The 27,048-nt window shown below is 56.0% G+C and overlaps 1 protein-coding gene across 1 annotated transcript in view; it reads left to right on the top strand.

Annotated features, from left to right (window-relative positions):
• LOC132396470 (receptor-type tyrosine-protein phosphatase T-like) overlaps window positions 1-27,048 on the top strand; it is a 123,269-nt gene that overhangs the window by 5,579 nt on the left and 90,642 nt on the right. Inside the window, exons 4-10 of the mRNA XM_059974012.1 lie at window positions 1,312-1,430; window positions 14,638-14,725; window positions 22,980-23,044; window positions 24,444-24,480; window positions 24,959-25,056; window positions 25,604-25,729; window positions 25,829-25,986. Coding sequence (XP_059829995.1) covers window positions 1,312-1,430; window positions 14,638-14,725; window positions 22,980-23,044; window positions 24,444-24,480; window positions 24,959-25,056; window positions 25,604-25,729; window positions 25,829-25,986 — 691 coding nt within the window. The remainder of the gene's footprint in view (window positions 1-1,311; window positions 1,431-14,637; window positions 14,726-22,979; window positions 23,045-24,443; window positions 24,481-24,958; window positions 25,057-25,603; window positions 25,730-25,828; window positions 25,987-27,048) is intronic.

Here is a 27,048-nt window from a genome sequence, read left to right as displayed (position 1 = left end):
GCAGGAGTTGGGATGTTATGTTGAAGTTGTGTTATATACTGGTGAGGCCTTCATTGCAGTTTTGTCACCCAGCTACAGGAAACATATGAACAAGCTTGAAAGAGGACAGAAGAAAATTACAGGGATCTGGAAGACCTGTGTTATAAAAGAACTTAGAAGACTGAGAGAAGATTTGATGGAATATAAAGTTATGAGGGGTATAGATAGGGTAAATGCAAGCAGGCTTTTTCCACTCTGGGATGGGATTCCAACTAGAGGTCACGAGTTAAAGGTGAGAGGTGAAAAGTTTAAGGGGAGCATGAGGGGAAACTAATTCACTCAGAGTGTGGAACAAGTCACTGGAAATGGTGCATGTGTGTTTGATTTCAAAATGTCAGAGAAACTTGGATAGGTAAATGGATGAGAGGGGTATGGAGGGCTCTGGTGCAGATTAATGGAGATTGGCAGATTCTGCATGCATGAGATGGGCTGAATGGCCACTTTCTGTGCTGCAGTGGTCTCTGATTGTAACATTCCCGAGCAACCCTGATTTGCACCAACTTCTGTCCAGAGTCATTCTGCAGCGCACCAGAGAGAGCTGAGCATTCTCACCACGAAGAGATGGTGCTGAAGTGGTGAGAATTGCCCCACGTTGAGTGGGCCATTAAACAGCCGACACAGAAAACCAAGAACATCTCTCTACAACGTCAGAGCCTTGCTGTCACACGTGCTGTAGCACTCCCATCCATATTGAGCTGGACATCCTTCCTCCAGAGATTCCTGTCCAAATACCCCAACAAACTGGACATGCAACACGTAGCTCACATTCTCAGTGCCTCAAGCTCTTCTTGTAACTGGATTGTAGAGTGAAATTTGACCTTAGGTGAGAAGTTTAAGGAGAACATGAGGGGAAAGTTTCTCACTCAGAGGGTTGTGAGAGTGTGGAATGAGCTGCCAGCACAGGCAGTGCATGGGAGTTTAATTTCAGCATCTAGGAGAGGTTCTGAGAGGTAAATGGATGGTAGAGGTATGGGGGCCGATGGACCCGGTGCAGATGATGGCAGTAGGCAGCTTAAATGGTTTTGGCATGGACTAGATGGGCCGAAGGTCCTGTTTTGTGCTGTGCATAATGGAAAGGTCTACCTGCAGCTGCTGAGTGCATAAACTGAACCACATCACAGTGCTGTGCTACACCATGTCACAGTAACATCACAATGGGTGGCCCACACCCTCACCTCTCACCCTTCATCTTTCCTTCTTCTTTGTCTGTCTCTGATCTTCTCCGATCCACCCTTTGCTCCCTCTCTCATTAACCAGTCTGCTTTCTCACAGTGGTGAAATCGGAGATCAATGTGTCCAACCTGCTGAAGTTCCTCACGAAGATGCGGCTGCTGGATGAAGACAGCAGTGGTGAGGATCAGGACGCTGATGAGCTAGCAAAGGAGTTCAGAGTGAGTGATGACGTCAAACACCTTCTTCCCCAGCCAGCTGAAACCAAGACTTTCCCCCCTCACCTACCACCCAAAACCAGATGCCCCATCCAGCTACATACCCAGACGCTGCTCTACACCTACCCATAAAGACGTTGCTCCCCCACATCCAGCCACCCACCAGACCCCTATCCCCCACCCAGACCCTGCTCCTTGACCCAACTACCCACCCAAACCCTGATCCCCCACCCTACTACCCACCCAAACCCTGATCCCCCACCCAACTACCCACCCAGACCCTGATCCGCCACCCAACTACCCATCCAGACCCTGCTCCCACACCCTACTACCCACCCAGACCCTGCTCCCCCACCCAACTACCCACCCAAACCCTGATCCCCCACCCAACTACCCACCCAAACCCTGATCCCCCACCCTACTACCCACCCAAACCCTGATCCCCCACCCTACTACCCACCCAAACCCTGATCCCCCACCCAACTACCCACCCAAACACTGATCCCCCACCCAACTACCCCCCCAGACCCTGCTCCCCCACCCAACTACCCACCCAGACCCTGATCCCCCACCCTACTACCCACCCAAACCCTGATCCCCCACTCAACTACCCATCCAAACCCTGCTCCCCCACCCAACTACCCACCCAGACCCTGATCCCCCACCCAGCTACCCACCCAGACCCTGATCCCCCACCCAACTACCCACCCAAACCCTGATACCCCACCCAACTACCCACCCAGACCCTGCTCCCCCACCCAACTACCCACCCAGACCCTGATCCCCCACCCTACTACCCACCCAAACCCTGATCCCCCACCCAACTACCCATCCAGACCCTGATCCCCCACCCAACTACCCACCCAGACCCTGATCCCCCACGCAACTACCCACCCAAACCCTGATCCCCCACCCAACTACCCACCCAAACCCTGCTCCCCCACCCAACTACCCACCCAGACCCTGATCCCCCACCCAGCTACCCACCCAGACCCTGATCCCCCACCCAACTACCCACCCAAACCCTGATACCCCACCCAACTACCCACCCAGACCCTGATACCCCACCCAACTACCCATCCAGACCCTGCTCCCCCACCCTACTACCCACCCAAACCCTGATCCCCCACCCAACTACCCACCCAAACCCTGATCCCCCACCCAACTACCAACCCAGACCCTGCCCCCCCACCCAACTAACCACCCAGACCCTGCTCCCCCACCCAGACCCTGCTCCTTGACCCAACTACCCATCCAGACCCTGCTCCTTGACCCAACTACCCATCCAGACCCTGCTCCCCCACCCTACTACCCACCCAGACCCTGATCCCCCACCCAACTACCCACCCAAACCCTGATTCCCCACCCAACTACCCACCCAGACCCTGCTCCCCCACCCAACTACCCACCCAGACCCTGCTCCCCCACCCCACTACCCACCAAAACCCTGCTCCCCCACCCAGACCCTGCACCTTGACCCAAATACCCATCCAGACCCTACTACCCACCCAAACCCTGATCCCCCACCCAACTACCCACCCAGACCCTGCTCCCCCACCCCACTACCCACCAAAACCCTGCTCCCCCACCCAGACCCTGCTCCTTGACCCAAATACCCATCCAGACCCTACTACCCACCCAAACCCTGATCCCCCACCCAACTACCCACCCAGACCCTGCTCCCCCACCCAACTACCCACCCAGACCCTGCTCCCCCACCCAGACCCTGCTCCTCGACCCAAATACCCATCCAGACCCTACTACCCACCCAAACCCTGATCCCCCACCCAACTACCCATCCAGACCCTGATCCCCCACCCAACTACCCACCCAGACCCTGCTCCCCCACCCAACTACACATCCAGACCCTGATCCCCCACCCAACTACCCACCCAGACCCTGCTCCCCCACCCAACTACCCATCCAGACCCTGATCCCCCACCCAACTACCCACCCAGTCCCTGATCCCCCACCCAACTACCCATCCAGACCCTGATCCCCCACCCAACTACCCACCCAGTCCCTGATCCCCCACCCAACTACCCACCCAGACCCTGCTCCCCCACCCAACTACCCACCCAAACCCTGCTCCCCCACCCAGACCCTGCTCCCCCACCCAACTACCCACCCAGACTCTGATCCCCCACCCAACTACCCACCCAGACTCTGATCCCCCACCCAACTACCCACCCAGTCCCTGCTCCCCCACCCAACTACCCACCCAGACCCTGCTCCCCCACCCAACTACCCACCCAGACCCTGCTCCCCCACCCAACTACCCACCCAGACCCTGCTCCCCCACCCAGACCCTGCTCCTTGACCCAACTACCCATCCAGACCCTGCTCCCCCACCCAACTACCCACCCAGACCCTGCTCCCCCACCCAACTACCCACCCAGACCCTGATCCCCCACCCAACTACCCACCCAGACCCTGATCCCCCACCCAACTACCCACCCAGACTCCGATCCCCCACCCAACTACCCACCCAGACCCTGCTCCCCCACCCAACTACCCACCCAGACCCTGATCCCCCACCCAACTACCCACCCAGACCCTGATCCCCCACCCAACTACCCACCCAGACCCTGATCCCCCACCCAACTACCCACCCAGACCCTGCTCCCCCACCCAACTACCCACCCAGACCCTGATCCCCCACCCAACTACTCACCCAGACTCTGATCCCCCACCCAACTACCCACCCAGACCCTGCTCCCCCACCCAACTACCCACCCAGACTCTGATCCCCCACCCAACTACCCACCGAGACTCTGATCCCCCACCCAACTACCCACCCAGACCCTGATCCCCCACCCAACTACCCACCCAGACCCTGATCCCCCACCCAACTACCCACCCAGACCCTGCTCCCCCACCCAACTACCCACCCAGACCCTGATCCCCCACCCAACTACTCACCCAGACTCTGATCCCCCACCCAACTACCCACCCAGACCCTGCTCCCCCACCCAACTACCCACCCAGACCCTGCTCCCCCACACAACTACCCACCCAGACCCTGATCCCCCACCCAACTACCCACCCAGACCCTGATCCCCCACCCAACTACCCACCCAGACCCTGCTCCCCCACCCAACTACCCACCCAGACCCTGATCCCCCACCCAACTACCCACCCAGACTCTGATCCCCCACCCAACTACCCACCCAGAACCTGCTCCCCCACCCAACTACCCACCCAGTCTCTGATCCCCCACCCAACTACCCACCCAGACCCTGATCCCCCACCCAACTACCCACCCAGACCCTGCTCCTTGACCCAACTACCCACCCAGACCCTGATCCCCCACCCAACTACCCACCCAGACCCTGATCCCCCACCCAACTACCCACCCAAACCCTGATCCCCCACCCAACTACCCACCCAGACCCTGCTCCCCCACCCAACTACCGACCCACTGATCCCCCACCCAACTACCCACCGAGACTCTGATCCCCCACCCAACTACCCACACAGACCCTGCTCCTTGACCCAACTACCCCCCCAGACCCTGATCCCCCACCCTACTACCCACCCAAACCCTGATCCTCCACCCTACTACCCACCCAAACCCTGATCCTCCACCCAACTACCCACCCAAACACTGATACCCCACCCAACTACCCACCCAGACCCTGCTCCCCCACCCAACTACCCACCCAGACCCTGATCCCCCACCCAACTACCCACCCAGACCCTGATCCCCCACCCAACTACCCACCCAGACCCTGCTCCCCCACCCAACTACCCACCCAGACCCTGATCCCCCACCCAACTACCCACCCAGACTCCGATCCCCCACCCAACTACCCACCCAGACCCTGCTCCCCCACCCAACTACCCACCCAGACCCTGATCCCCCACCCTACTACCCACCCAAACCCTGATCCCCCACTCAACTACCCACCCAAACCCTGATCCCCCACCCAACTACCCATCCAGACCCTGATCCCCCACCCAACTACCCACCCAGGCCCTGATCCCCCACGCAACTACCCACCCAAACCTTGATCCCCCACCCAACTACCCACCCAAACCCTGCTCCCCCACCCAACTACCCACCCAGACCCTGATCCCCCACCCAGCTACCCACCCAGACCCTGATCCCCCACCCAACTACCCACCCAAACCCTGATACCCAACCCAACTACCCACCCAGACCCTGATACCCCACCCACCCATCCAGACCCTGCTCCCCCACCCTACTACCCACCCAAACCCTGATCCCCCACCCAACTACCCACCCAAACCCTGATCCCCCACCCAACTACCCACCCAGACCCTGCCCCCCCACCCAACTGCCCACCCAGACCCTGCTCCCCCACCCAGACCCTGCTCCTTGACCCAACTACCCATCCAGACCCTGCTCCCCCACCCTACTACCCACCCAGACCCTGATCCCCCACCCAACTACCCACCCAAACCCTGATTCCCCACCCAACTACCCACCCAGACCCTGCTCCCCCACCCAACTACCCACCCAGACCCTGCTCCCCCACCCCACTACCCACCAAAACCCTGCTCCCCCACCCAGACCCTGCTCCTTGACCCAAATACCCATCCAGACCCTACTACCCACACAAACCCTGATCCCCCACCCAACTACCCACCCAGACCCTGCTCCCCCACCCCACTACCCACCAAAACCCTGCTCCCCCACCCAGACCCTGCTCCTTGACCCAAATACCCATCCAGACCCTACTACCCACCCAAACCCTGATCCCCCACCCAACTACCCACCCAGACCCTGCTCCCCCACCCAACTACCCACCCAGACCCTGCTCCCCCACCCAGACCCTGCTCCTTGACCCAAATACCCATCCAGACCCTACTACCCACCCAAACCCTGATCCCCCACCCAACTACCCATCCAGACCCTGATCCCCCACCCAACTACCCACCCAGACCCTGCTCCCCCACCCAACTACACATCCAGACCCTGATCCCCCACCCAACTACCCACCCAGACCCTGCTCCCCCACCCAACTACCCATCCAGACCCTGATCCCCCACCCAACTACCCACCCAGTCCCTGATCCCCCACCCAACTACCCACCCAGACCCTGCTCCCCCACCCAACTACCCACCCAAACCCTGCTCCCCCACCCAGACCCTGCTCCCCCACCCAACTACCCACCCAGACTCTGATCCCCCACCCAACTACCCACCCAGACTCTGATCCCCCACCCAACTACCCACCCAGTCCCTGCTCCCCCACCCAACTACCCACCCAGACCCTGCTCCCCCACCCAACTACCCACCCAGACCCTGCTCCCCCACCCAACTACCCACCCAGACCCTGCTCCCCCACCCAGACCCTGCTCCTTGACCCAACTACCCACCCAGACCCTGCTCCCCCACCCAACTACCCACCCAGACCCTGCTCCCCCACCCAACTACCCACCCAGACCCTGATCCCCCACCCAACTACCCACCCAGACCCTGCTCCCCCACCCAACTACCCACCCAGACCCTGATCCCCCACCCAACTACCCACCCAGACTCCGATCCCCCACCCAACTACCCACCCAGACCCTGCTCCCCCACCCAACTACCCACCCAGACCCTGATCCCCCACCCAACTACCCACCCAGACCCTGATCCCCCACCCAACTACCCACCCAGACCCTGCTCCCCCACCCAACTACCCACCCAGACCCTGCTCCCCCACCCAACTACCCACCCAGACCCTGATCCCCCACCCAACTACCCACCCAGACTCTGATCCCCCACCCAACTACCCACCCAGACCCTGCTCCTTGACCCAACTACCCACCCAGACCCTGATCCCCCACCCAACTACCCACCCAGACCCTGATCCCCCACCCAACTACCCACCCAGACCCTGCTCCCCCACCCAACTACCCACCCAGACCCTGATCCCCCACCCAACTACCCACCCAGACTCTGATCCCCCACCCAACTACCCACCCAGACCCTGCTCCTTGACCCAACTACCCACCCAGACCCTGATCCCCCACCCAACTACCCACCCAGACTCTGATCCCCCACCCAACTACCCACCCAAACCCTGATCCCCCACCCAACTACCCACCCAGACCCTGCTCCCCCACCCAACTACAGACCCACTGATCCCCCACCCAACTACCCACCCAGACCCTGCTCCCCCACCCAACTACCCACCCAGACTGATGCCCCACCCAACTACCCACCCAGACTCTGATCCCCCACCCAACTACCCACCCAGTCCCTGCTCCCCCACCCAACTACCCACCCAGACCCTGCTCCCCCACCCAACTACCTACCCAGACCCTGCTCCCCCACCCAGACCCTGCTCCTTGACCCAACTACCCACCCAGACCCTGCTCCCCCACCCAACTACCCACCCAGACCCTGCTCCCCCACCCAACTACCCACCCAGACCCTGATCCCCCACCCAACTACCCACCCAGACCCTGATCCCCCACCCAACTACCCACCCAGACTCCGATCCCCCACCCAACTACCCAAACAGACCCTGCTCCCCCACCCAACTACCCACCCAGACCCTGCTCCCCCACCCAACTACCCACCCAGACTGATCCCCCACCCAACTACCCACCCAGACTCTGATCCCCCACCCAACTACCCACCCAGTCCCTGCTCCCCCACCCAACTACCCACCCAGACCCTGCTCCCCCACCCAACTACCCACCCAGACCCTGCTCCCCCACCCAACTACCCACCCAGACCCTGATCCCCCACCCAACTACCCACCCAGACCCTGCTCCCACACCCCACTACCCACCCAGACCCTGCTCCCCCACCCAACTACCCACCCAGACCCTGCTCCCCCACCCAACTACCCACCCAGACCCTGATCCCCCACCCAACTACCCACCCAGTCTCTGATCCCCCACCCAACTACCCACCCACACCCTGATCCCCCACCCAACTACCCACCCAGACCCTGATCCCACTGCCAACTACCCACCCAGACCCTGCTCCCCCACCCAACTACCCACCCAGACTCTGATCCCCCACCCAACTACCCATCCAGACCCTGCTCCCCCACCCAGACCCTGCTCCTTGACCTAACAACCCACCCAGACTCTGATCCCCCACCCAACTACCCACCCAAACCTTGATCTCACAGCCAACTACCCACCCAGACCCTGATCCCACTGCCAACTACCCACCCAGACCCTGCTCCCCCACCCAACTACCCACCCAGACTCTGATCCCCCACCCAACTACCCACCCAGACTCTGATCCCCCACCCGACTACCCACCCAGACCCTGCTCCCCCACCCAACTACCCACCCAGACCCTGCTCCCCCACCCAGACCCTGCTCCTTGACCCAACTACCCACCCAGACCCTGCTCCCCCACCCAACTACCCACCCAGACCCTGCTCCCCCACCCCACTACCCACCAAAACCCTGCTCCCCCACCCAGACCCTGCTCCTTGACCCAAATACCCATCCAGACCCTACTACCCACACAAACCCTGATCCCCCACCCAACTACCCACCCAGACCCTGCTCCCCCACCCCACTACCCACCAAAACCCTGCTCCCCCACCCAGACCCTGCTCCTTGACCCAAATACCCATCCAGACCCTACTACCCACCCAAACCCTGATCCCCCACCCAACTACCCACCCAGACCCTGCTCCCCCACCCAACTACCCACCCAGACCCTGCTCCCCCACCCAGACCCTGCTCCTTGACCCAAATACCAATCCAGACCCTACTACCCACCCAAACCCTGATCCCCCACCCAACTACCCATCCAGACCCTGATCCCCCACCCAACTACCCACCCAGACCCTGCTCCCCCACCCAACTACACATCCAGACCCTGATCCCCCACCCAACTACCCACCCAGACCCTGCTCCCCCACCCAACTACCCATCCAGACCCTGATCCCCCACCCAACTACCCACCCAGTCCCTGATCCCCCACCCAACTACCCACCCAGACCCTGCTCCCCCACCCAACTACCCACCCAAACCCTGCTCCCCCACCCAGACCCTGCTCCCCCACCCAACTACCCACCCAGACTCTGATCCCCCACCCAACTACCCACCCAGACTCTGATCCCCCACCCAACTACCCACCCAGTCCCTGCTCCCCCACCCAACTACCCACCCAGACCCTGCTCCCCCACCCAACTACCCACCCAGACCCTGCTCCCCCACCCAACTACCCACCCAGACCCTGCTCCCCCACCCAGACCCTGCTCCTTGACCCAACTACCCACCCAGACCCTGCTCCCCCACCCAACTACCCACCCAGACCCTACTCCCCCACCCAACTACCCACCCAGACCCTGATCCCCCACCCAACTACCCACCCAGACCCTGATCCCCCACCCAACTACCCACCCAGACCCTGCTCCCCCACCCAACTACCCACCCAGACCCTGATCCCCCACCCAACTACCCACCCAGACTCCGATCCCCCACCCAACTACCCACCCAGACCCTGCTCCCCCACCCAACTACCCACCCAGACCCTGATCCCCCACCCAACTTCCCACCCAGACCCTGATCCCCCACCCAACTACCCACCCAGACCCTGCTCCCCCACCCAACTACCCACCCAGACCCTGATCCCCCACCCAACTACCCACCCAGACCCTGATCCCCCACCCAACTACCCACCCAGACCCTGATCCCCCACCCAACTACCCACCCAGACCCTGCTCCCCCACCCAACTACCCACCCAGACCCTGATCCCCCACCCAACTACCCACCCAGACTCTGATCCCCCACCCAACTACCCACCCAAACCCTGATCCCCCACCCAACTACCCACCCAGACCCTGCTCCCCCACCCAACTACCGACCCACTGATCCCTCACCCAACTACCCACCCAGACCCTGCTCCCCCACCCAACTACCCACCCAGACTCTGATCCCCCACCCAACTACCCACCCAGACTCTGATCCCCCACCCAACTACCCACCCAGTCCCTGCTCCCCCACCCAACTACCCACCCAGACCCTGCTCCCCCACCCAACTACCCACCCAGACCCTGCTCCCCCACCCAACTACCCACCCAGACCCTGCTCCCCCACCCAACTACCCACCCAGACCCTGATCCCCCACCCAACTACCCACCCAGACCCTGATCCCCCACCCAACTACCCACCCAGACCCTGATCCCCCACCCAACTACCCACCCAGACCCTGATCCCCCACCCAACTACCCACCCAGACCCTGATCCCCCACCCAACTACCCACCCAGACCCTGCTCCCCCACCCAACTACCCACCCAGACCCTGATCCCCCACCCAACTACCCACCCAGACTCCGATCCCCCACCCAACTACCCAAACAGACCCTGCTCCCCCACCCAACTACCCACCCAGACCCTGATCCCCCACCCAACTACACATCCAGACCCTGATCCCCCACCCAACTACCCATCCAGACCCTGATCCCCACCCAACTACCCACCCAGACCCTGCTCCTTGACCCAACTACCCACCCAGACCCTGATCCCCCACCCAACTACCCACCCAGACTCTGATCCCCCACCCAACTACCCACCCAAACCCTGATCCCCCACCCAACTACCCACCCAGACCCTGCTCCCCCACCCAACTACCGACCCACTGATCCCCCACCCAACTACCCACCCAGACCCTGCTCCTTGACCCAACTACCCACCGAGACTCTGATCCCCCACCCAACTACCCTCCCAGACCCTGCTCCTTGACCCAACTACCCACCCAGACACTGATCCCCCACCCAACTACCCACCCAGACTCTGATCCCCCACCCAACTACCCACCCAGACTGATCCCCCACCCAACTACCCACCCAAAGCCTGATCCCCCACCCAACTACCCATCCAGACCCTGCTCCCCCACCCAACTACCCACCCAGACCCTGCTCCCCCACCCAACTACCCACCCAGACCCTGCTCCCCCACCCAACTACCCACCCAGACCCTGATCCCCCACCCAACTACCCACCCAGACCCTGCTCCCACACCCCACTACCCACCCAGACCCTGCTCCCCCACCCAACTACCCACCCAGACCCTGCTCCCCCACCCAACTACCCACCCAGACCCTGATCCCCCACCCAACTACCCACCCAGTCTCTGATCCCCCACTGCCAACTACCCTCCCAGACCCTGCTCCCCCACCCAACTACCCACCCAGACCCTGCTCCCCCACCCAACTACCCACCCAGACCCTGCTCCCCCACCCTACTACCCACCCAGACTCTGATCCCCCACCCAACTACCCACCCAGACCCTGCTCCCCCACCCAGACCCTGCTCTTTGACCCAACTACCCACCCAGACTCTGTTCCCCCACCCAACTACCCACCCTAACCTTGATCCCACAGCCAACTACCCACCCAGACCCTGCTCCCCCACCCAACTACCCACCCAGACCCTGCTCCCCCACCCAACTACCCACCCAGACCCTGATCCCCCACCCAACTACCCACCCACACCCTGATCCCCCACCCAACTACCCACCCAGACCCTGATCCCACTGCCAACTACCCACCCAGACCCTGCTCCCCCACCCAGACCCTGATCCCCCACCCAACTACCCACCCAGACCCTGCTCCCCCACCCAACTACCCACCCAGACTCTGATCCCCCACCCAACTACCCACCCAGACCCTGCTCCCCCACCCAGACCCTGCTCCTTGACCTAACAACCCACCCAGACTCTGATCCCCCACCCAACTACCCACCCAAACCTTGATCCCACAGCCAACTACCCACCCAGACCCTGATCCCACTGCCAACTACCCACCCAGACCCTGCTCCCCCACCCAACTACCCACCCAGACTCTGATCCCCCACCCAACTACCCACCCAGACTCTGATCCCCCACCCGACTACCCACCCAGACTCTGCTCCCCCACCCAACTACCCACCCAGACCCTGCTCCCCCACCCAGACCCTGCTCCTTGACCCGACTACCCACCCAGACTCTGATCCCCCACCCAACTACCCACCCAGACCCTGCTCCCCCACCCAACTACCCACCCAGACCCTGCTCCCCCACCCAGACCCTGCTCCTTGACCCGACTACCCACCCAGACTCTGATCCCCCACCCAACTACCCACCCAGACCCTGCTCCCCAACACACATACCCACCCAGACCCTGATCCCCCACCCAACTACCCACCCAGACTCCGATCCCCCACCCAACTACCCACCCAGACCCTGATCCCCCACCCAACTACCCACCCAGACCCTGATCCCCCACCCAACTACCCACCCAGACCCTGATCCCCCACCCAACTACCCACCCAGACTCTGATCCCCCACCCAACTACCCACCCAGACTCTGATCCCCCACCCAACTACCCACCCAGACTCTGATCCCCCACCCAACTACCCACCCAGACTCCGATCCCCCACCCAACTACCCACCCAGACCCTGCTCCCCCACCCAACTACCCACCCAGACCCTGCTCCCCCACCCAGACCCTGATCCCACCCAGACCTGATCCCGCAATCAACTACCCACCCAGACCCTGATCCCCCACCCAACTACCCACCCAGACCCTGATCCCCCACCCAACTACCCACCCAGACCCTGATTCCCACCCAGACCTGATCCCCCAATCAACTACCCACCCAGATCCTGCTCCCCGTCCCATCTACCCACCCAGACCCTGCTCCCCAACACACATACCCACCCAGACCCTGCTCCTCAACACACATACCCACCCAGACCCTGCTGTCCCACCCAACTACCCACCTTTGCCCCAGGGCCCACGTGAGCACTTTGTATTCTCCACCAGTTAATTACAGCACCTGTCCTTAGCATCCCTGATACCCCGTACCCATTCCCACACACCCTGATACCCTGTACCCATTCCCACACACCCTGATACCCTGTACCCATTCCCACTCACCCTGATACCCCGTCCATATCCCCAACCCTGATACCCCGTACCAAACCCCACACATACTGATACCCCGTACTCATTCTCGCATACCCTGATACCCCGTACCCATCCTTGCACACCCTGATACCCTGAGCCCATCCTCGCACACCCTGATACCCCGTACCCATTCCCACACACTCTGATACCCCGTACCCATTCCCACACACCGATACCCCATACCAATCCTCACACACCTTGATACCCCGTACCCATCCCCGACCCTGATACCCCTTACCCATCCCCATACACCCTGATACCCCTTACCCATCCCCATACACCTTGATACCCCGTACCCATCCCCGACCCTGATACCCCTTACCCATCCCCATGCACCCTGATACCCCTTACCCATCCCCACACACCCTGATACCCCGTACCCATCCTCACACACCTTGATACCCCGTACCCATCCCCGACCCTGATACCCCGTACCCATCCCCATACACCCTGATACCCCTTACCCATCCCCACACACCCTGATACCCCGTACCCATTCCCACACACCGATACCCCATACCAATCCTCACACACCTTGATACCCCGTACCCATCCCCGACCCTGATACCCCGTACCCATCCTCACACACCCTGATACCCCGTACCCATCCTCACACACCCTGATACCCTGAGCCCATCCTCGCACACCCTGATACCCCGTACCTAACCCCACACACCCTGATACCCCGTACCCATCCTCACACACCCTGAAAATCCGCACCCACTCATACACACCCCTGCTCCCTCAGCAGCCTTCACAAAAGCCCTGAATGTTCGTGAGTCTATATTCCATCCGGTCTTGGGCAAATTCACCCTAACGTTTTGCAAGACACCTGACATCTTGGTATTAACATAGAATAAAAAAATCTGAGCAGCATCTACTCTGCTCCTTGCTGAACATCAAGTTCTCATTATGGACTTTAGATGCTAGTTGTGGCTCCGGTCATGAATTCTGCCTTTAGTGTCTATCCTGTCCTTAACTGCTGTCTTGCTCATGATATTCATACAAAACGCCTCAGATTTCTCACTCATCCTTCTGCCAAGGACGTTCACATGGACAACCTGTCTTAGATTCTCAGTCCTTCGACACCAGCATTATCCACTTTCTTGATATTGAAGAAATATTCTGTTGTGCACCAGATTATCTTTGCAGTTTCTTACATTACACTTCCATCTGCCAAGGCCCATGGTGCTGCTTTCCCGTCTCTCTACATCCTCCTCCTCCTTCACAATCCCAGTTGGCAATCTCAGTGTGGATTACACAGAGACACAAGAGGCAGCAACATCCGTCTGTGTACGTACACTGACTTGTGTTCTCCCTGTTTACAGAATTTGTCTAATTACCCGCTACATGCCTGCACTATTGCCAAAGAACCGCAGAACTCAAGCAAGAACCGATACGTCACTATTTTACCATGTGAGTGTGGCTCGAACGTACTTTTGTTTTTGTCATGGTTACGTAAGGATTGAAATAGACATAAGCGGTCCAAACAGGGCGAACACAGCACTGGTCCGGATAAACCCAATCTAAGGCTTCTGGAGATACAACCCATGGGAGGCCTCTCTTGTGGAGATCTTGGAACCAGTTCCTGTGTGGCAGCAGGAAATGGAAAATCAGGGATCCTGTATGACCGGAGATGGCATAGAAGCATCAGCCCAGCATTTTGAAGCGTCCATGAGAGAGTAAAGCTGAGCAGAAAGAATTAGCAGAGGACAGATGTCAGGTCATCGGCTCTGGTGAGAGATGAGCTGCATGCCGAAGGATCAGAGGGGTGCACAAAGCAGCAACTAGAAGCAAGGAGAGAAACATAAAAAGGAATCCTAAACATTGACATCGTGCTTGGATGCGGGGAATGTGAGTGAGGTACTTAATGAGTATCTTGCTTCAATATTTACCGAGGAAGAGGATATGGAGGAACGGGAGATCAATACTGAGTGTATAAATACATTTAGGCATTTAGAGGTCAAGGAGGAGGAAGTGTTGGGCCTCCTAATGAGCATTAAGGTGGATAAGCCCCCAGGATCTGATGAGATTTATTCCAGGCTATTGAAGGAGGCAAGAGACTAGATTGTTGGGCCCTTGATCAGTATCTCATGTCCTCTCCAGCCACAAGCGAGGTCCCAGAGGACTGACGAGTAGTGAATGTTATACCTCCGTTTAAGAAGGGAACAAGGGAAAATCCTGGGAACTATAGACTGGTGAATCTCATGTCAGTTGTAGGGAAATTGCTGGAGAAAATTCTTTTGGGATGGGATATTTGAACCTGGCCTAATTAGGGAGAGCCAGCATGCCTTGTGCAGGTCAGGTTGTGCTTTACCAACCTGACAGGGATTGATGAGGGTAGGGCATCAACCTGCAACTGGACTGGGATGTGATGCTGAGGCTTTAAAAGGCACTGGTGAGGCCTCACCTTGAGGATTGTGACAGGTTTGGGCTCCTCATCTTAGAAAAGATGTGCTGGCATTGGAGAGGGTTCAGAGGAGGATGATTCCAGGAAGTTGAGGGTTCTCAGACAAGGAATGTTTGATGGCCGGGGGTCTGTACTCGCTGGAATTCAGAAGGATGGGGGGGGGGGTTCACATTGAAACCTTTTGAATGTGGAAAGGCCTAGACAGAGCAGATGTGGAAAAGATTTTTCCCGTGGTGGGAGAGTCTAGGACAAGAGGGGACAGCATCAGGATAGAAGGGTGTCCATTTAAAACAGAGATGTGTAGAAATTTCTTGAGCCAGAGGGTATTGAATTTGTGGAATTTATTACCACAGGCTGCTGTGGAGGCCAGGTCGATGGTCTATCTAAGGCAGAGCTTGATTGGATGTGGCATCAAAGATTATGGGGAGAAGGCCGGGCAGTGGGGTTGTGCAAGAGAGAAAAGCATCAGCTATGATTGAATGGCAGAGCAGACTCGATGGGCCAAATGGCCTCATTCTGCTGCTGTGTCTTAGGGTCTGATGAGAGGCATCGACAGAGTGGACAGAGAGCATCTGTTCCCCAGGGTTGAAATGAGAGCATGCATTGAAGGTTCAAGTGGAATGTGGTGGATGCCTGATAAGGTGGTAGAGGCAAAGACACTGGAGACTCGTCAGAGTATTCTTGAGAACGAGGGCATGAACCCAGATGTAGTGGTCCATGTAGGGACCAACGATGTAGGTAAGGTGAGTGAGGGGGTCCTGCTTAGAGAGTTCAGGGAGTTAGGAGTGAAGCTGAAAGGCAGGACCTCCAGGGTGACAATCTCGGGATTGCTACCTGTGCCACGTGCGAGTGAGGCGAAGAATAGAATGATTATGCACATCAATATGAGGCTGAGAGCATGGTGCAGGAAGGAAGGGTTCAGGTTTTTGGATAATTGGTCTTTGTTCCAGGGACATTGGGATCTGTTTCGAAGGGACGGTCTACATCTGAACCGGAGGGGTACTAACATTCTTGCAGGAGTGTTTGCCAGTGCTGCTCGGGGGGGTTTAAACTAGATGTGCAGGGGGCAGGGATACAGATCCAGAGGGTTGGTCAGAAGGAGCATGGGGTTAAATGTGTAGAAGGTTTGGGTGATCTTGAGAAGGTCATCAAAATTCAGGGTGCAATTAGCCCGATGGAAGTTCAAGGACCTGGGTTAGGTACAGTAGACAGTGTTTTAAGCAAAGAGAGGAGGAATGGGCTAAGAATTCTATACTTGAATGCGCGTAGTGTCAGAAATAAGACAGGTGAGCTTGAAGCTCAGATGAAAATGGGGAACTACGATATTGTTGGGATAATGGAGACATGGCTGCAAGGGGATCAGGCCTAGGAATTGAGTGTACCAGGGTATACGTGCTATCATAGAGACAGAAATATGGGAAGAGTGGGTGGGGTGGCCCTGTTGGTGAGGAATGAGATTCAGTCCTTAGCAAGAGGTGACTTGGGAACAGGGGAAGTAGAGTCTGTGTGGATTGAGCTGAGGAACAGTAAGGGTAAAAAGACCCGAATGGGTGTTGTGTACAGGCCCCCAAACAGTAGCGTGGATATTGGGTACAAGTTGATTAGGGAGTTAACATTGGCATGTGCTAAAGGTAATGCAGTCGTTATGGGAGATTTCAACATGCAGGTGAACTGGGAGAATCAGGTAGGTGCTGGACCCCAGGATAGGGAGTTTGTGGAGAGTCTAAGGGATGTATTTTTGGAACAGCTTGTGCTTGAGCCAACCAGGAACGAGGCTATTTTGGACTTGGTGATGTGTAATGAACAGGAATTGATAAGTGATCTTGAAGTAAAGGAGCCATTAGGAAGTAGTGATCATAACATGATAAGTTTTTATCTACAATTTGAGAGGGATAAGGGCAGATCAGAGGTGTCAGTGTTGCAATTAAATAAAGGAGACTACGGAGCCATGAGGGAAGAGCTGGCCAAAGTTAAATGGGTGGATGCCCTGGCAGGAAAGACAGTGGATCAGCAGTGGCAGATATTCTTGGGCATAATACAAAAGAGGCAAATGCAGTTCATTCCAATGAGAAGGAAGGATTCAAAGAGGGGGAAGGGGCCACAGTGGTTGACAAAGGAAGTCAGAGATTGTATAGCATTAAAGAAAAAGAAGTATGACAGGGCTAAGATGAGTGGGAATACAGATGATTGGGAAAGTTTTAAGGAACAGCAGATCTTAACTAAAAAAGCAATACGGAGAGAAAAAATCAGGTATGAGCTCAGTCTAGCCAGGAATATAAAAGGGGATAGCAAAAGCTTTTTTAGCTATGTGAAGAGAAAGAAGATAGTTAAGAACAATGTTGGCCCCTTGAAGAATGAATTGGGAGAAATTGTTATGGGAAACAGGGAAATGGCAACAGAATTTAATGTGTACTTTAGATCTGTCTTCACCAGAGAGGACACAAGCAATCTCCCAGATGTATGGATGGGCCAGGGTCATAAGCTATCAGAGGAATTAAGACAGATTGACATTAGGAAAGAAACTGTGATGAGTAGACTGGTAGGACTGAAGGCTAATAAATCCCCGGGTCCAAATGGTCTGCATCTGAGGGTTCTAAAAGAGGTGGCTCAGGAAATTGCGGATGCATTGGTAATTATTTTCCAATGTTCCTTAGATTCAGGATCAGTTCCTGAAGATTGGAGAGTGGCTAATGTTATCCCACTTTTCAAGAAAGGAGGGAAGGAGAAAACGGAGAACTATCGCCCTGTTAGCCTAACGTCAGTCGTGGGGAAGATGCTTGAGTCCATTATTAAGGACAAAATAGTGGCACATCCAGATGGCAGAAATAGGATTAGGCCGAGCCAGCATGGATTTACCAAGGGCAAATCATGCTTGACTAATCTGTTGGAGTTTTTTGAGGGTGTAACAAGGATGTTAGACGAGGGTAAGCCAGTGGATGTTGTGTACCTAGATTTTCAGAAGGCATTCGATAAGGTGCCACATAGGAGATTGGTGAGTAAAATCAGAGCTCATGGCATTGGGGCCAGGGTTTCAACATGGATAGAAAACTGGTTGGCAGATAGAAAGCAAAGGGTAACAGTGAATGGGTGTTTCTTGGACTGGCTGGAGGTGACTAGTGGGGTACCACAGGGCTCTGTATTGGGACCACAGCTCTTTACGATTTATGTCAACGATTTAGATGAGGGCATTGAAAACTATATCAGCAAGTTTGCTGACGATACTAAACTGGGTGGCAGTGTGACATGCGAAGAGGACGTTAGGAGAATACAGGGAGACTTGGATAGGCTGGGTGAGTGGGCAGATACTTGGCAGATGTCATTCAATGTGAATAAATGTGAAGTTCTCCACTTTGGAAGCAGGAACAAGAGGGCAGAGTATTGTCTGAACCGTGTAGAGTTAGGTAAGGGGGAAATGCAAAGAGACCTAGGAGTCCTAGTTCACCAGTCAATGAAGGTGAATGAGCAAGTGCAACAGGCAGTGAAGAGGGCAAATGGAATGTTGGCCTTTGTTACAAGGGGAATTGAATACAAGAGCAAGGATGTCCTTTTGCATTTGTACAGGGCCCTGGTGAGACCACACCTGGTATATTGTGTACAGTTTTGGTCTCCAGGTTTAAGGAAGGACATTCTGGCAATTGAGGAAGTGCAGCGTAGATTCACTAGGTTGATTCCTGGGATGGCAGGGCTGTCTTACGCAGAGAGATTGGAGAGATTGGGCTTGTACACGCTGGAATTGAGGAGATTGAGAGGGGATCTGATTGAAACGTTGAAGATAATTAAAGGATTTGATAGGATTGAGGCAGGAAATATGTTCCAGATGTTGGGAGAGTCCAGTACCAGAGGGCATGGATTGAGAATAAGAGGTCAGTTATTTAAAACAGAGTTGAGGAAGAGCTTCTTCTCCCAGAGAGTTGTGGAGGTGTGGAATGCACTGCCTCGGAAGACGGTGGAGGCCAATTCTCTGGATGCTTTCAAGAAGGAGCTAGATAGATATCTGATGGATAGGGGAATCAAGGGATATGGGGACAAGGCAGGGACTGGGTATTGATAGTGAATGATCAGCCATGATCTCAGAATGGCGGTGCAGACTCGAGGGGCCGAATGGTCTACTTCTGCACCTATTGTCTATTGTCATTTGGATAGTCACATGGATGTGAGGAAGGTGGAGGGGTTGTGTAGTGTTTGGCTGTTTTTGATTGGGACTTTAGCTGGTTCATCACACCATCGTGGGCTGAAGAGGCCGTTCCTGGGCTGGACTGCTCTGTTCTGTGCAGAAGGGAAAAGGGATGTGAGCGGAGAACGGGGACTGATAGAGGTGATCAAGTCCTGCGCCTGCAGTAGGTAAATGCTGGAGTCTGTGATTGGCTATGACTGGGTCGGGCAAACCCCATATGGACTCAGAAGAGGAAGGTGTGTTTGATACACAGCGTTCTGAGAATTCGACAAGCGGACTGGCTAAGGGAGAATGTGGATGGGACACGTTGTGAGGGTGGTCTGAGAACAAGGTGAGCAGAGAAATAACAGGTGGCGTTTAACCCTCCTGAATGTGAGCTGTTGCATTATGGAAGCTCTTTGAGGCTAGGACATAAACCAAGAAAAGTTAAGTCCTTGGAAATATTGAGGAACAGAGAGACATTGGAGTACAAGCCCGAAGGCCCTGGTAGGTGGTAGATAATGTGGTTCAGAAGCCACCTGGGATATCAGTTGGGGCACTGGATACAAAAGCGAGGAGTAATACTCCATGCTCATGTGTAGGTGAGCCGCACGCTGGGTGCTCAACGGACTGCAGGAAAGCGGTGAGAGCACTGGAGAGGGTGCAGAGGAAATCTACCTTGTCTGGAAAGGAGCGGTTTAGTTATGAGGAGAGACGGGAAAGTAGGAGTCAGTTCACCTTGAAGCAAAGAATGGTAAGAACTTGGTGCGTACAACACAGGAACAGTCCCGTCAACCCTCAATGACCATGACACAATGATGCCCGTGTCACGCACGTCGTCTGTATAGGGAGATGGAGCGAGCAGCTGAGAATGCACATGGGAGTGGAGAAGTGGAGTAGAAGGCACTTTCAGGTGGGAGCAGATAAAAAATGACATGGGGGTGGGAACCGATAAGAATGGACATGAGATGGTGGGAGCAGACACGGGGGGGGTGGAAACAGATTAGAATGGGCACGGGCTGTGGGGAAACGGATTAGAATGGACACGGGGCTGTGGAAACGGATTAGAATGGACACGGGGCTGTGGAAACGTATTAGAATGGACAAGGGACTGTGGAAACGGATTAGAATGGACACGGGGGGGTGGAAACAGATTAGAATGGACACTGGGCTGTGGAAACAGATTAGAATGGGCACGGGCTGTGGAAACGGATTAGAATGGACACGGGGCTGTGGAAACGGATTAGAATGGGCACGGGACTGTGGAAACGGATTAGAATGGACACGGGGCTGTGGAAACGTATTAGAATGGACACGGGGGGGTGGAAACAGATTAGAATGGGCACGGGGCTGTGGAAACGGATTAGAATGGGCACGGGGGTGTGGAAACGGATTAGAATGGACACGGGGGGGTGGAAACAGATTAGAATGGGCACGGGGCTGTGGAAACGGATTAGAATGGGCACGGGGGTGTGGAAACGGATTAGAATGGAGGGGCTGTGGAAATGGATTAGAATGGACACAGGGCTGTGGAAACGGATTAGAATGGACACGGGGCTGTGGAAATGGATTAGAATGGACACGGGGGTGGGGAAACGGATTAGAATGGACACGGGGCTGTGGAAACGGATTAGAATGGACACGGGGGTGTGGAAATGGATTAGAATGGACACGTGAGTGTGGAAACAGATTAGAATGGACACTGGGCTGTGGAAACGGATTAGAATGGACACGGGGGTGTGGAAACAGATTAGAATGGACACTGGGCTGTGGAAACGGATTAGAATGGACACGGGGGTGTGGAAACAGATTAGAATGGACACTGGGCTGTGGAAACGGATTAGAATGGACACGGGGGTGTGGAAACAGATTAGAATGGACACTGGGCTGTGGAAACGGATTAGAATGGACGGGGCTGTGGAAACGGATTAGAATGGACACGGGGCTGTGGAAACGGATTAGAATGGGCACGGGGCTGTGGAAACGGATTAGAATGGACACGGGGCTGTGGAAACGGATTAGAATGGACACGGGGGTGTGGAAACGGATTAGAATGGACACGGGGGGTGTGGAAACGGATTAGAATGGACACGGGGGTGTGGAAACCGATTAGAATGGACACAGGGCTGTGGAAACGGATTAGAATGGACACGGGGGTGTGGAAACGGATTAGAATGGACACGGGGGTGTGGAAACCGATTAGAATGGACACTGGGCTGTGGAAACGGATTAGAATGGACACGGGGGTGTGGAAACGGATTAGAATGGACACGGGGGTGTGGAAACCGATTAGAATGGACACTGGGCTGTGGAAACGGATTAGAATGGACACGGGGGTGTGGAAACGGATTAGAATGGACACGGGGCTGTGGAAACGGATTAGAATGGACACAGGGGCGTGGAAACGGATTAGAATGGATACGGGGGTGTGGAAACGGATTAGAATGGACACGGGACTGTGGAAACGGATTAGAATGGACACGGGGCTGTGGAAACGGATTAGAATGGACACGGGGGCGTGGAAACGGATTAGAATGGACACGGGGGCGTGGAAACGGATTAGAATGGATATGGGGGTGTGGAAACGGATTAGAATGGACACGGGGGTGTGGAAACGGATTAGAATGGACACGGGGCAGTGGAAACGGATTAGAATGGACACGGGACTGTGGAAACGGATTAGAATGGACATGGTGGTAGGAGAGTTACTGGGACAGTGCAACTCGAAGTGCTGGTAAGCCTGACTCCATGCTGCATGGCTAAATAATTGCTGGAGAAGGGACTTGTTGGTTTGATGTGATTTCCACACCTTGAGTCCAATGCCAGAGCGACTTGTTGAGACCAGCCCAGAGTATGTTGTACAGGTGATTGTTGACAGGACCTAAAGTGATTCACTAGGCATTCTGCAGCCAAGATTTGGGGTCAGCAACACACTGTGATAGCAGCGGAGATGTGGTGTTCAACTGGGAGCAGGACAAACTGCAGAAAGGGCAGGGTGGTGGAATTTCTCTGCTGTGTCAGTAAGTACCTGGCGGTCCTGCCCTGCTGTAAGTGTTGTGTGTTGGTAGATTTACTGAAGCTTCTCTCACCTCCTGTGCCTTTGACAGATGACAACTCGCGTGTGGTGCTGAAGGACAGCAGTAATGGATATATCAATGCCAGCTATATTGACGTGAGTATCAGCACGGGCTGAGGGGTGCAGGGCCCAGCAAACGGGGTGGTAGCTCCTGTGTGACAAGGCTGAAGCATTTTCCGCCATGTCCAGTGAAGAGGTTTTGTCTCCACCGTCGAGTCCAGTTGGCCTCACAGACAGAACTTCTCCCAACATGGAGAGGCATAGTCAAAGACCCACTGAACACAATATTCTCTGAGCAATGACAAATGTCAGAGCTCGGCCACTGTCCAAAAGCCACACGTATTCTCTCCTGGTCGGGGAGAGAAAGGTGATGACAGAGTAGTCCTTGAGGTAAGATCACTGAACGTTACAGCACAGAACCAGGCCCTTCAGCCATAGAACCACTGAACATTACAACACAACCAGGCCCTTCAGACATAGAACCACTGAACATTTCAGCACAGAATCAGGCCTTTTGGCCCATCTTGGCTGTGCCAAACCATTTTTCTGCCTAGTCCCACTGACCTGCACCTGGGCCATGTCCCTCCAAAACCCTCTCATCCATGTATCTGTCCAAGTTTTCCTTAAATGTCAAAAATGCCCATCTAATCTGTGCCAAACTCTAATTCTGCTGAGTCCCACCCACTTGTACTTGGACCAGAGCCCCTCTTACCCCTCCCATCCATGTACCTAACCAAATTTCTCTTGTGTTGAAATACTGAAATTGTTCCACACTTGCACCACCCTCTGGGTGAAGAAGATCCCCTTAGTTTGCCCTTAAACTTTTCATCTTTCACCCTTAACCTATGGCCTCTAGTTCCCGAGGTGGACCAAGGTCCAGAAGTGACAGGTGTTTTCCTGGATGGACTGGCACGGGACCAAGTAGGATTAGTCCGGGTAGGTCCTTGCTTCGGCCAGAACAGTGCTCGGAATGGAGGCTCTGGCCGAAGCAAGGATCCGTTGTTTCTCAGAGGGCGGAGAGCACCCAGGGGTATCTCCCCAGTCACCAGGCCTTCCCTGGTACCCATAGAGGCTCAAGGACTGTATGGTCAGTCCGGCCAGAACTGGAGTCACCGGTCAGCTCCCCCAAAGTCAGCTGTGTCCAGTCCAGGTTGAGATTCAGCATCCTGGCCAGCCAGTGTTAATGATCAGCCATTCCCTGTGGATCCAAGATGGAGGAGTCGGTCATCGGACAGCAGCTGCTTGAGCAGCTTACACAATCCTGCCAGTGGAAGCGGGGAGGGGTGCGGTCCAAGTCGGAGGGACAAGGATCAGAGGTTACAGTCCAATTGGGGTATGTCAGAGGTCAAAGGTCAGAGTGCATTAGAATTCATCAGTGCAATGCGGGTGACAGGGGGCAGAGTGCTCTGAGGGAAAGGCCAGGAGTCAGAGGTCAGAGTGCCATGAGGGGTGTTGGTGAACTGCTCGACAATGACGTTTTGCTCCTTCCCTGTAGGGCTTCAGAAGGCAAAACTATTACATCGCAGCACAAGGTGAGTGTTGGAGTCCGATGGTGTCACCACTGGCGTCGCTCACCAATCTGGACACACCCTGGGCCACTGTGGTGACCCTGGGCACACCCTAGCAAGCCTGACCTCAGGTGTCTTTGACCTCTGACCCAGACATTCCTGACCCGTGATGCCGGTCTCCTATCCCTGATCTCCACAGGCTGACCCTGACTCAATCATCCCATCCACTGAACCAATAAGACCATAAGACATAGGAGCAGAGTTAGGCCACTCGGCCAACCGAGACATTCTACTATGGCTGATTTATTCTTCCTCTCTCAACCTCATTCTCCTGCCTTCTCTCCATTACCTTTCACGCCCTGACTAATCAAGGACCAATTGATATGAATATACCCAATGACTTGGCCCCCTCAACCCTCCCCCAGGCCTTAGCCCCAGTTACCTGCACAGTGATGGGGTGCAAAGGGGGCTGGTTCACCTGTTGTGTTGCCTGATCCCGCAGGGCCAATGGGGGAAACTATTGCTGACTTCTGGCACATGGTGTGGCAGGAAGGCTCCAGCAGTATCGTCATGTTAACCAGAGTCAGTGAGCAGGGAAAGGTGAGTCAACCCCCAGACCCCACCCTGCCCTCTTGTGACCCCACAGTTATCCCACTCTGCCCTCCCATAACTGCACGCTGACCCCCACCTTGCCCTCTTGTGACCCCACAGTGACCCCACTCTGCCCTCTTGTGACCCCGCAGTGACCCCACTCTGCCCTCTTGTGACCCCACAGTTATCCCACTCTGCCCTCCCATAACTGCACGCTGATCCCCACCTTGCCCTCTTGTGACCCCACTCTGCCCTCTTGTGACCCCACAGTGACCCCACTCTGCCCTCTTGTGACCCCACAGTGACCCTACTCTGCCCTCTTGTGACCCCACAGTGACCCCACTCTGCCCTCTCGTGACCCCACCCTGCCTCCTGTAACTCTACGCTGAATCCTGTAACCCCACCCTACCCTCCAGTGACCTGTATTGACCCCATACTGACCCCCCATTCCATCCGCTTATGACCCTATTGACCCCTCTGACCCTATATGACCTCTGCCCTCTCTTGATCCCTGCCAGCCTGTGGTGTGAGAGTAACTCGTGCCTTTCCTTTGAAGTGTAAGTGCGAGCGATACTGGCCGAAGGAAGGAAGCCAAACCTTTGGGGAGTTCACTATCACCAAGATCAGCGCGACGAGTCCCAGGAGCAAGGAGTTTACCAACCGCACCCTGGAGCTGCACAAGGTCAGAGGGTGAGGGGAAGGTCAGAGGTCGGTTGGGGTCAGGACTTGGGATGGACCGTGTACAACACTGATTTCTCCCAACTTCTCCTTCTCCTCTCAGGCTGGAACTGCACCCGGGTCCTCCCGGAAAATACAGCAATTCCAATACCTGCAGTGGCCTGATCATGGCATTCCCAGGAATCCCATCGGTATCTATCGGCTGCTGAAGGCTGTCAATCAAATTGACCCTCACACAGGGCCCCTGGTCGTCCATTGTAGGTGAGATTTCATCTCCAATTGCATTGCTCATCCTTCTCCAAACCCCATCCCAATCCCATTCCCAAACCCCATCCAATTCCCAAACCACATCCAAACCCCATCCCATTGCAAATTCATTCCTCATCCCCCCATTCCCAGACCCAACCCATCGCATCCCATCATGAAACCCATTCCCCACTCCAATCCCCATCACTGGTCCCAGCCCCATCGTCATTTCCATCCCCAAACCCCATGTCCAAACAGTGGCACCAGTCCCAACCCATCCCATTGCGAATTCAGTCCTCATCCCCATCCTCACATCCAATCACGAAACCTAACCTTGTCCCCATTCCAAGCCCCATCACTGGTCCCATTCCCAACCTCCATTCTCAGATGACGGCATGTCCCAACCCCATTCTCATTCCCATTCCCATGTCCATGCACGCCCACAACCCCAACCTGTCTCCGAATCCCAAACTCTGAGCAGTTCCTTGAGTTTCCCTATTCACTCATGTGAGCTTTCTGTGGCCTTTGCTTCCTGTGTGGGGTTTTCCCAGGTGTTCCTGGTTAGGGTACAGTTCCATGGATGGGCTTGGACCATAGACAGGCTTCCCTGGCTTAGCTTTCTGGGTGAGATTTACCCATGGGTGGATTTCAGTACGTGGTGTTTCCTGGGTGGAGTTTGCTGTAGGTTCAAATTTGTCCATGGGTATGTTTTCAGGGAAGGAGATCTCTGATGAGGGTGCTGTTTTTTTTTTGGTAGGGTGTGCCTGAATGTGAAGTTTACTGAGTGGTGTTTCTGTGGGTGGGGTGTGCCTGAGAGGGGTTTCTGGATGGGGTATTTCCAGGTGTGGGTGGTGTTTCCATGGGTGGGGCGTGCCTGAGTGAGGGGTTTCTGGATGGGGTATCCCCAGGTGAGGGTGGTGTTTCCATGGGTGGGGTGTGCCTGAGAGGGGTTTCTGGATGGGGTATCCCCAGGTGAGGGTGGTGTTTCTGTGGGTGGGGTGTGCCTGAGAGGGGTTTCTGGATAGGGTATCCCCAGGTGTGGGTGGTGTTTCTATGGGTGGGGTGTGCCTGTGAGGG

Source organism: Hypanus sabinus, chromosome 7 (assembly GCF_030144855.1).
Source record: "Hypanus sabinus isolate sHypSab1 chromosome 7, sHypSab1.hap1, whole genome shotgun sequence".
NCBI lineage: Eukaryota > Metazoa > Chordata > Chondrichthyes > Myliobatiformes > Dasyatidae > Hypanus > Hypanus sabinus.
Note: the sequence above shows the minus strand (reverse complement) of the source record. Positions and strands in the feature narration are given on the sequence as shown.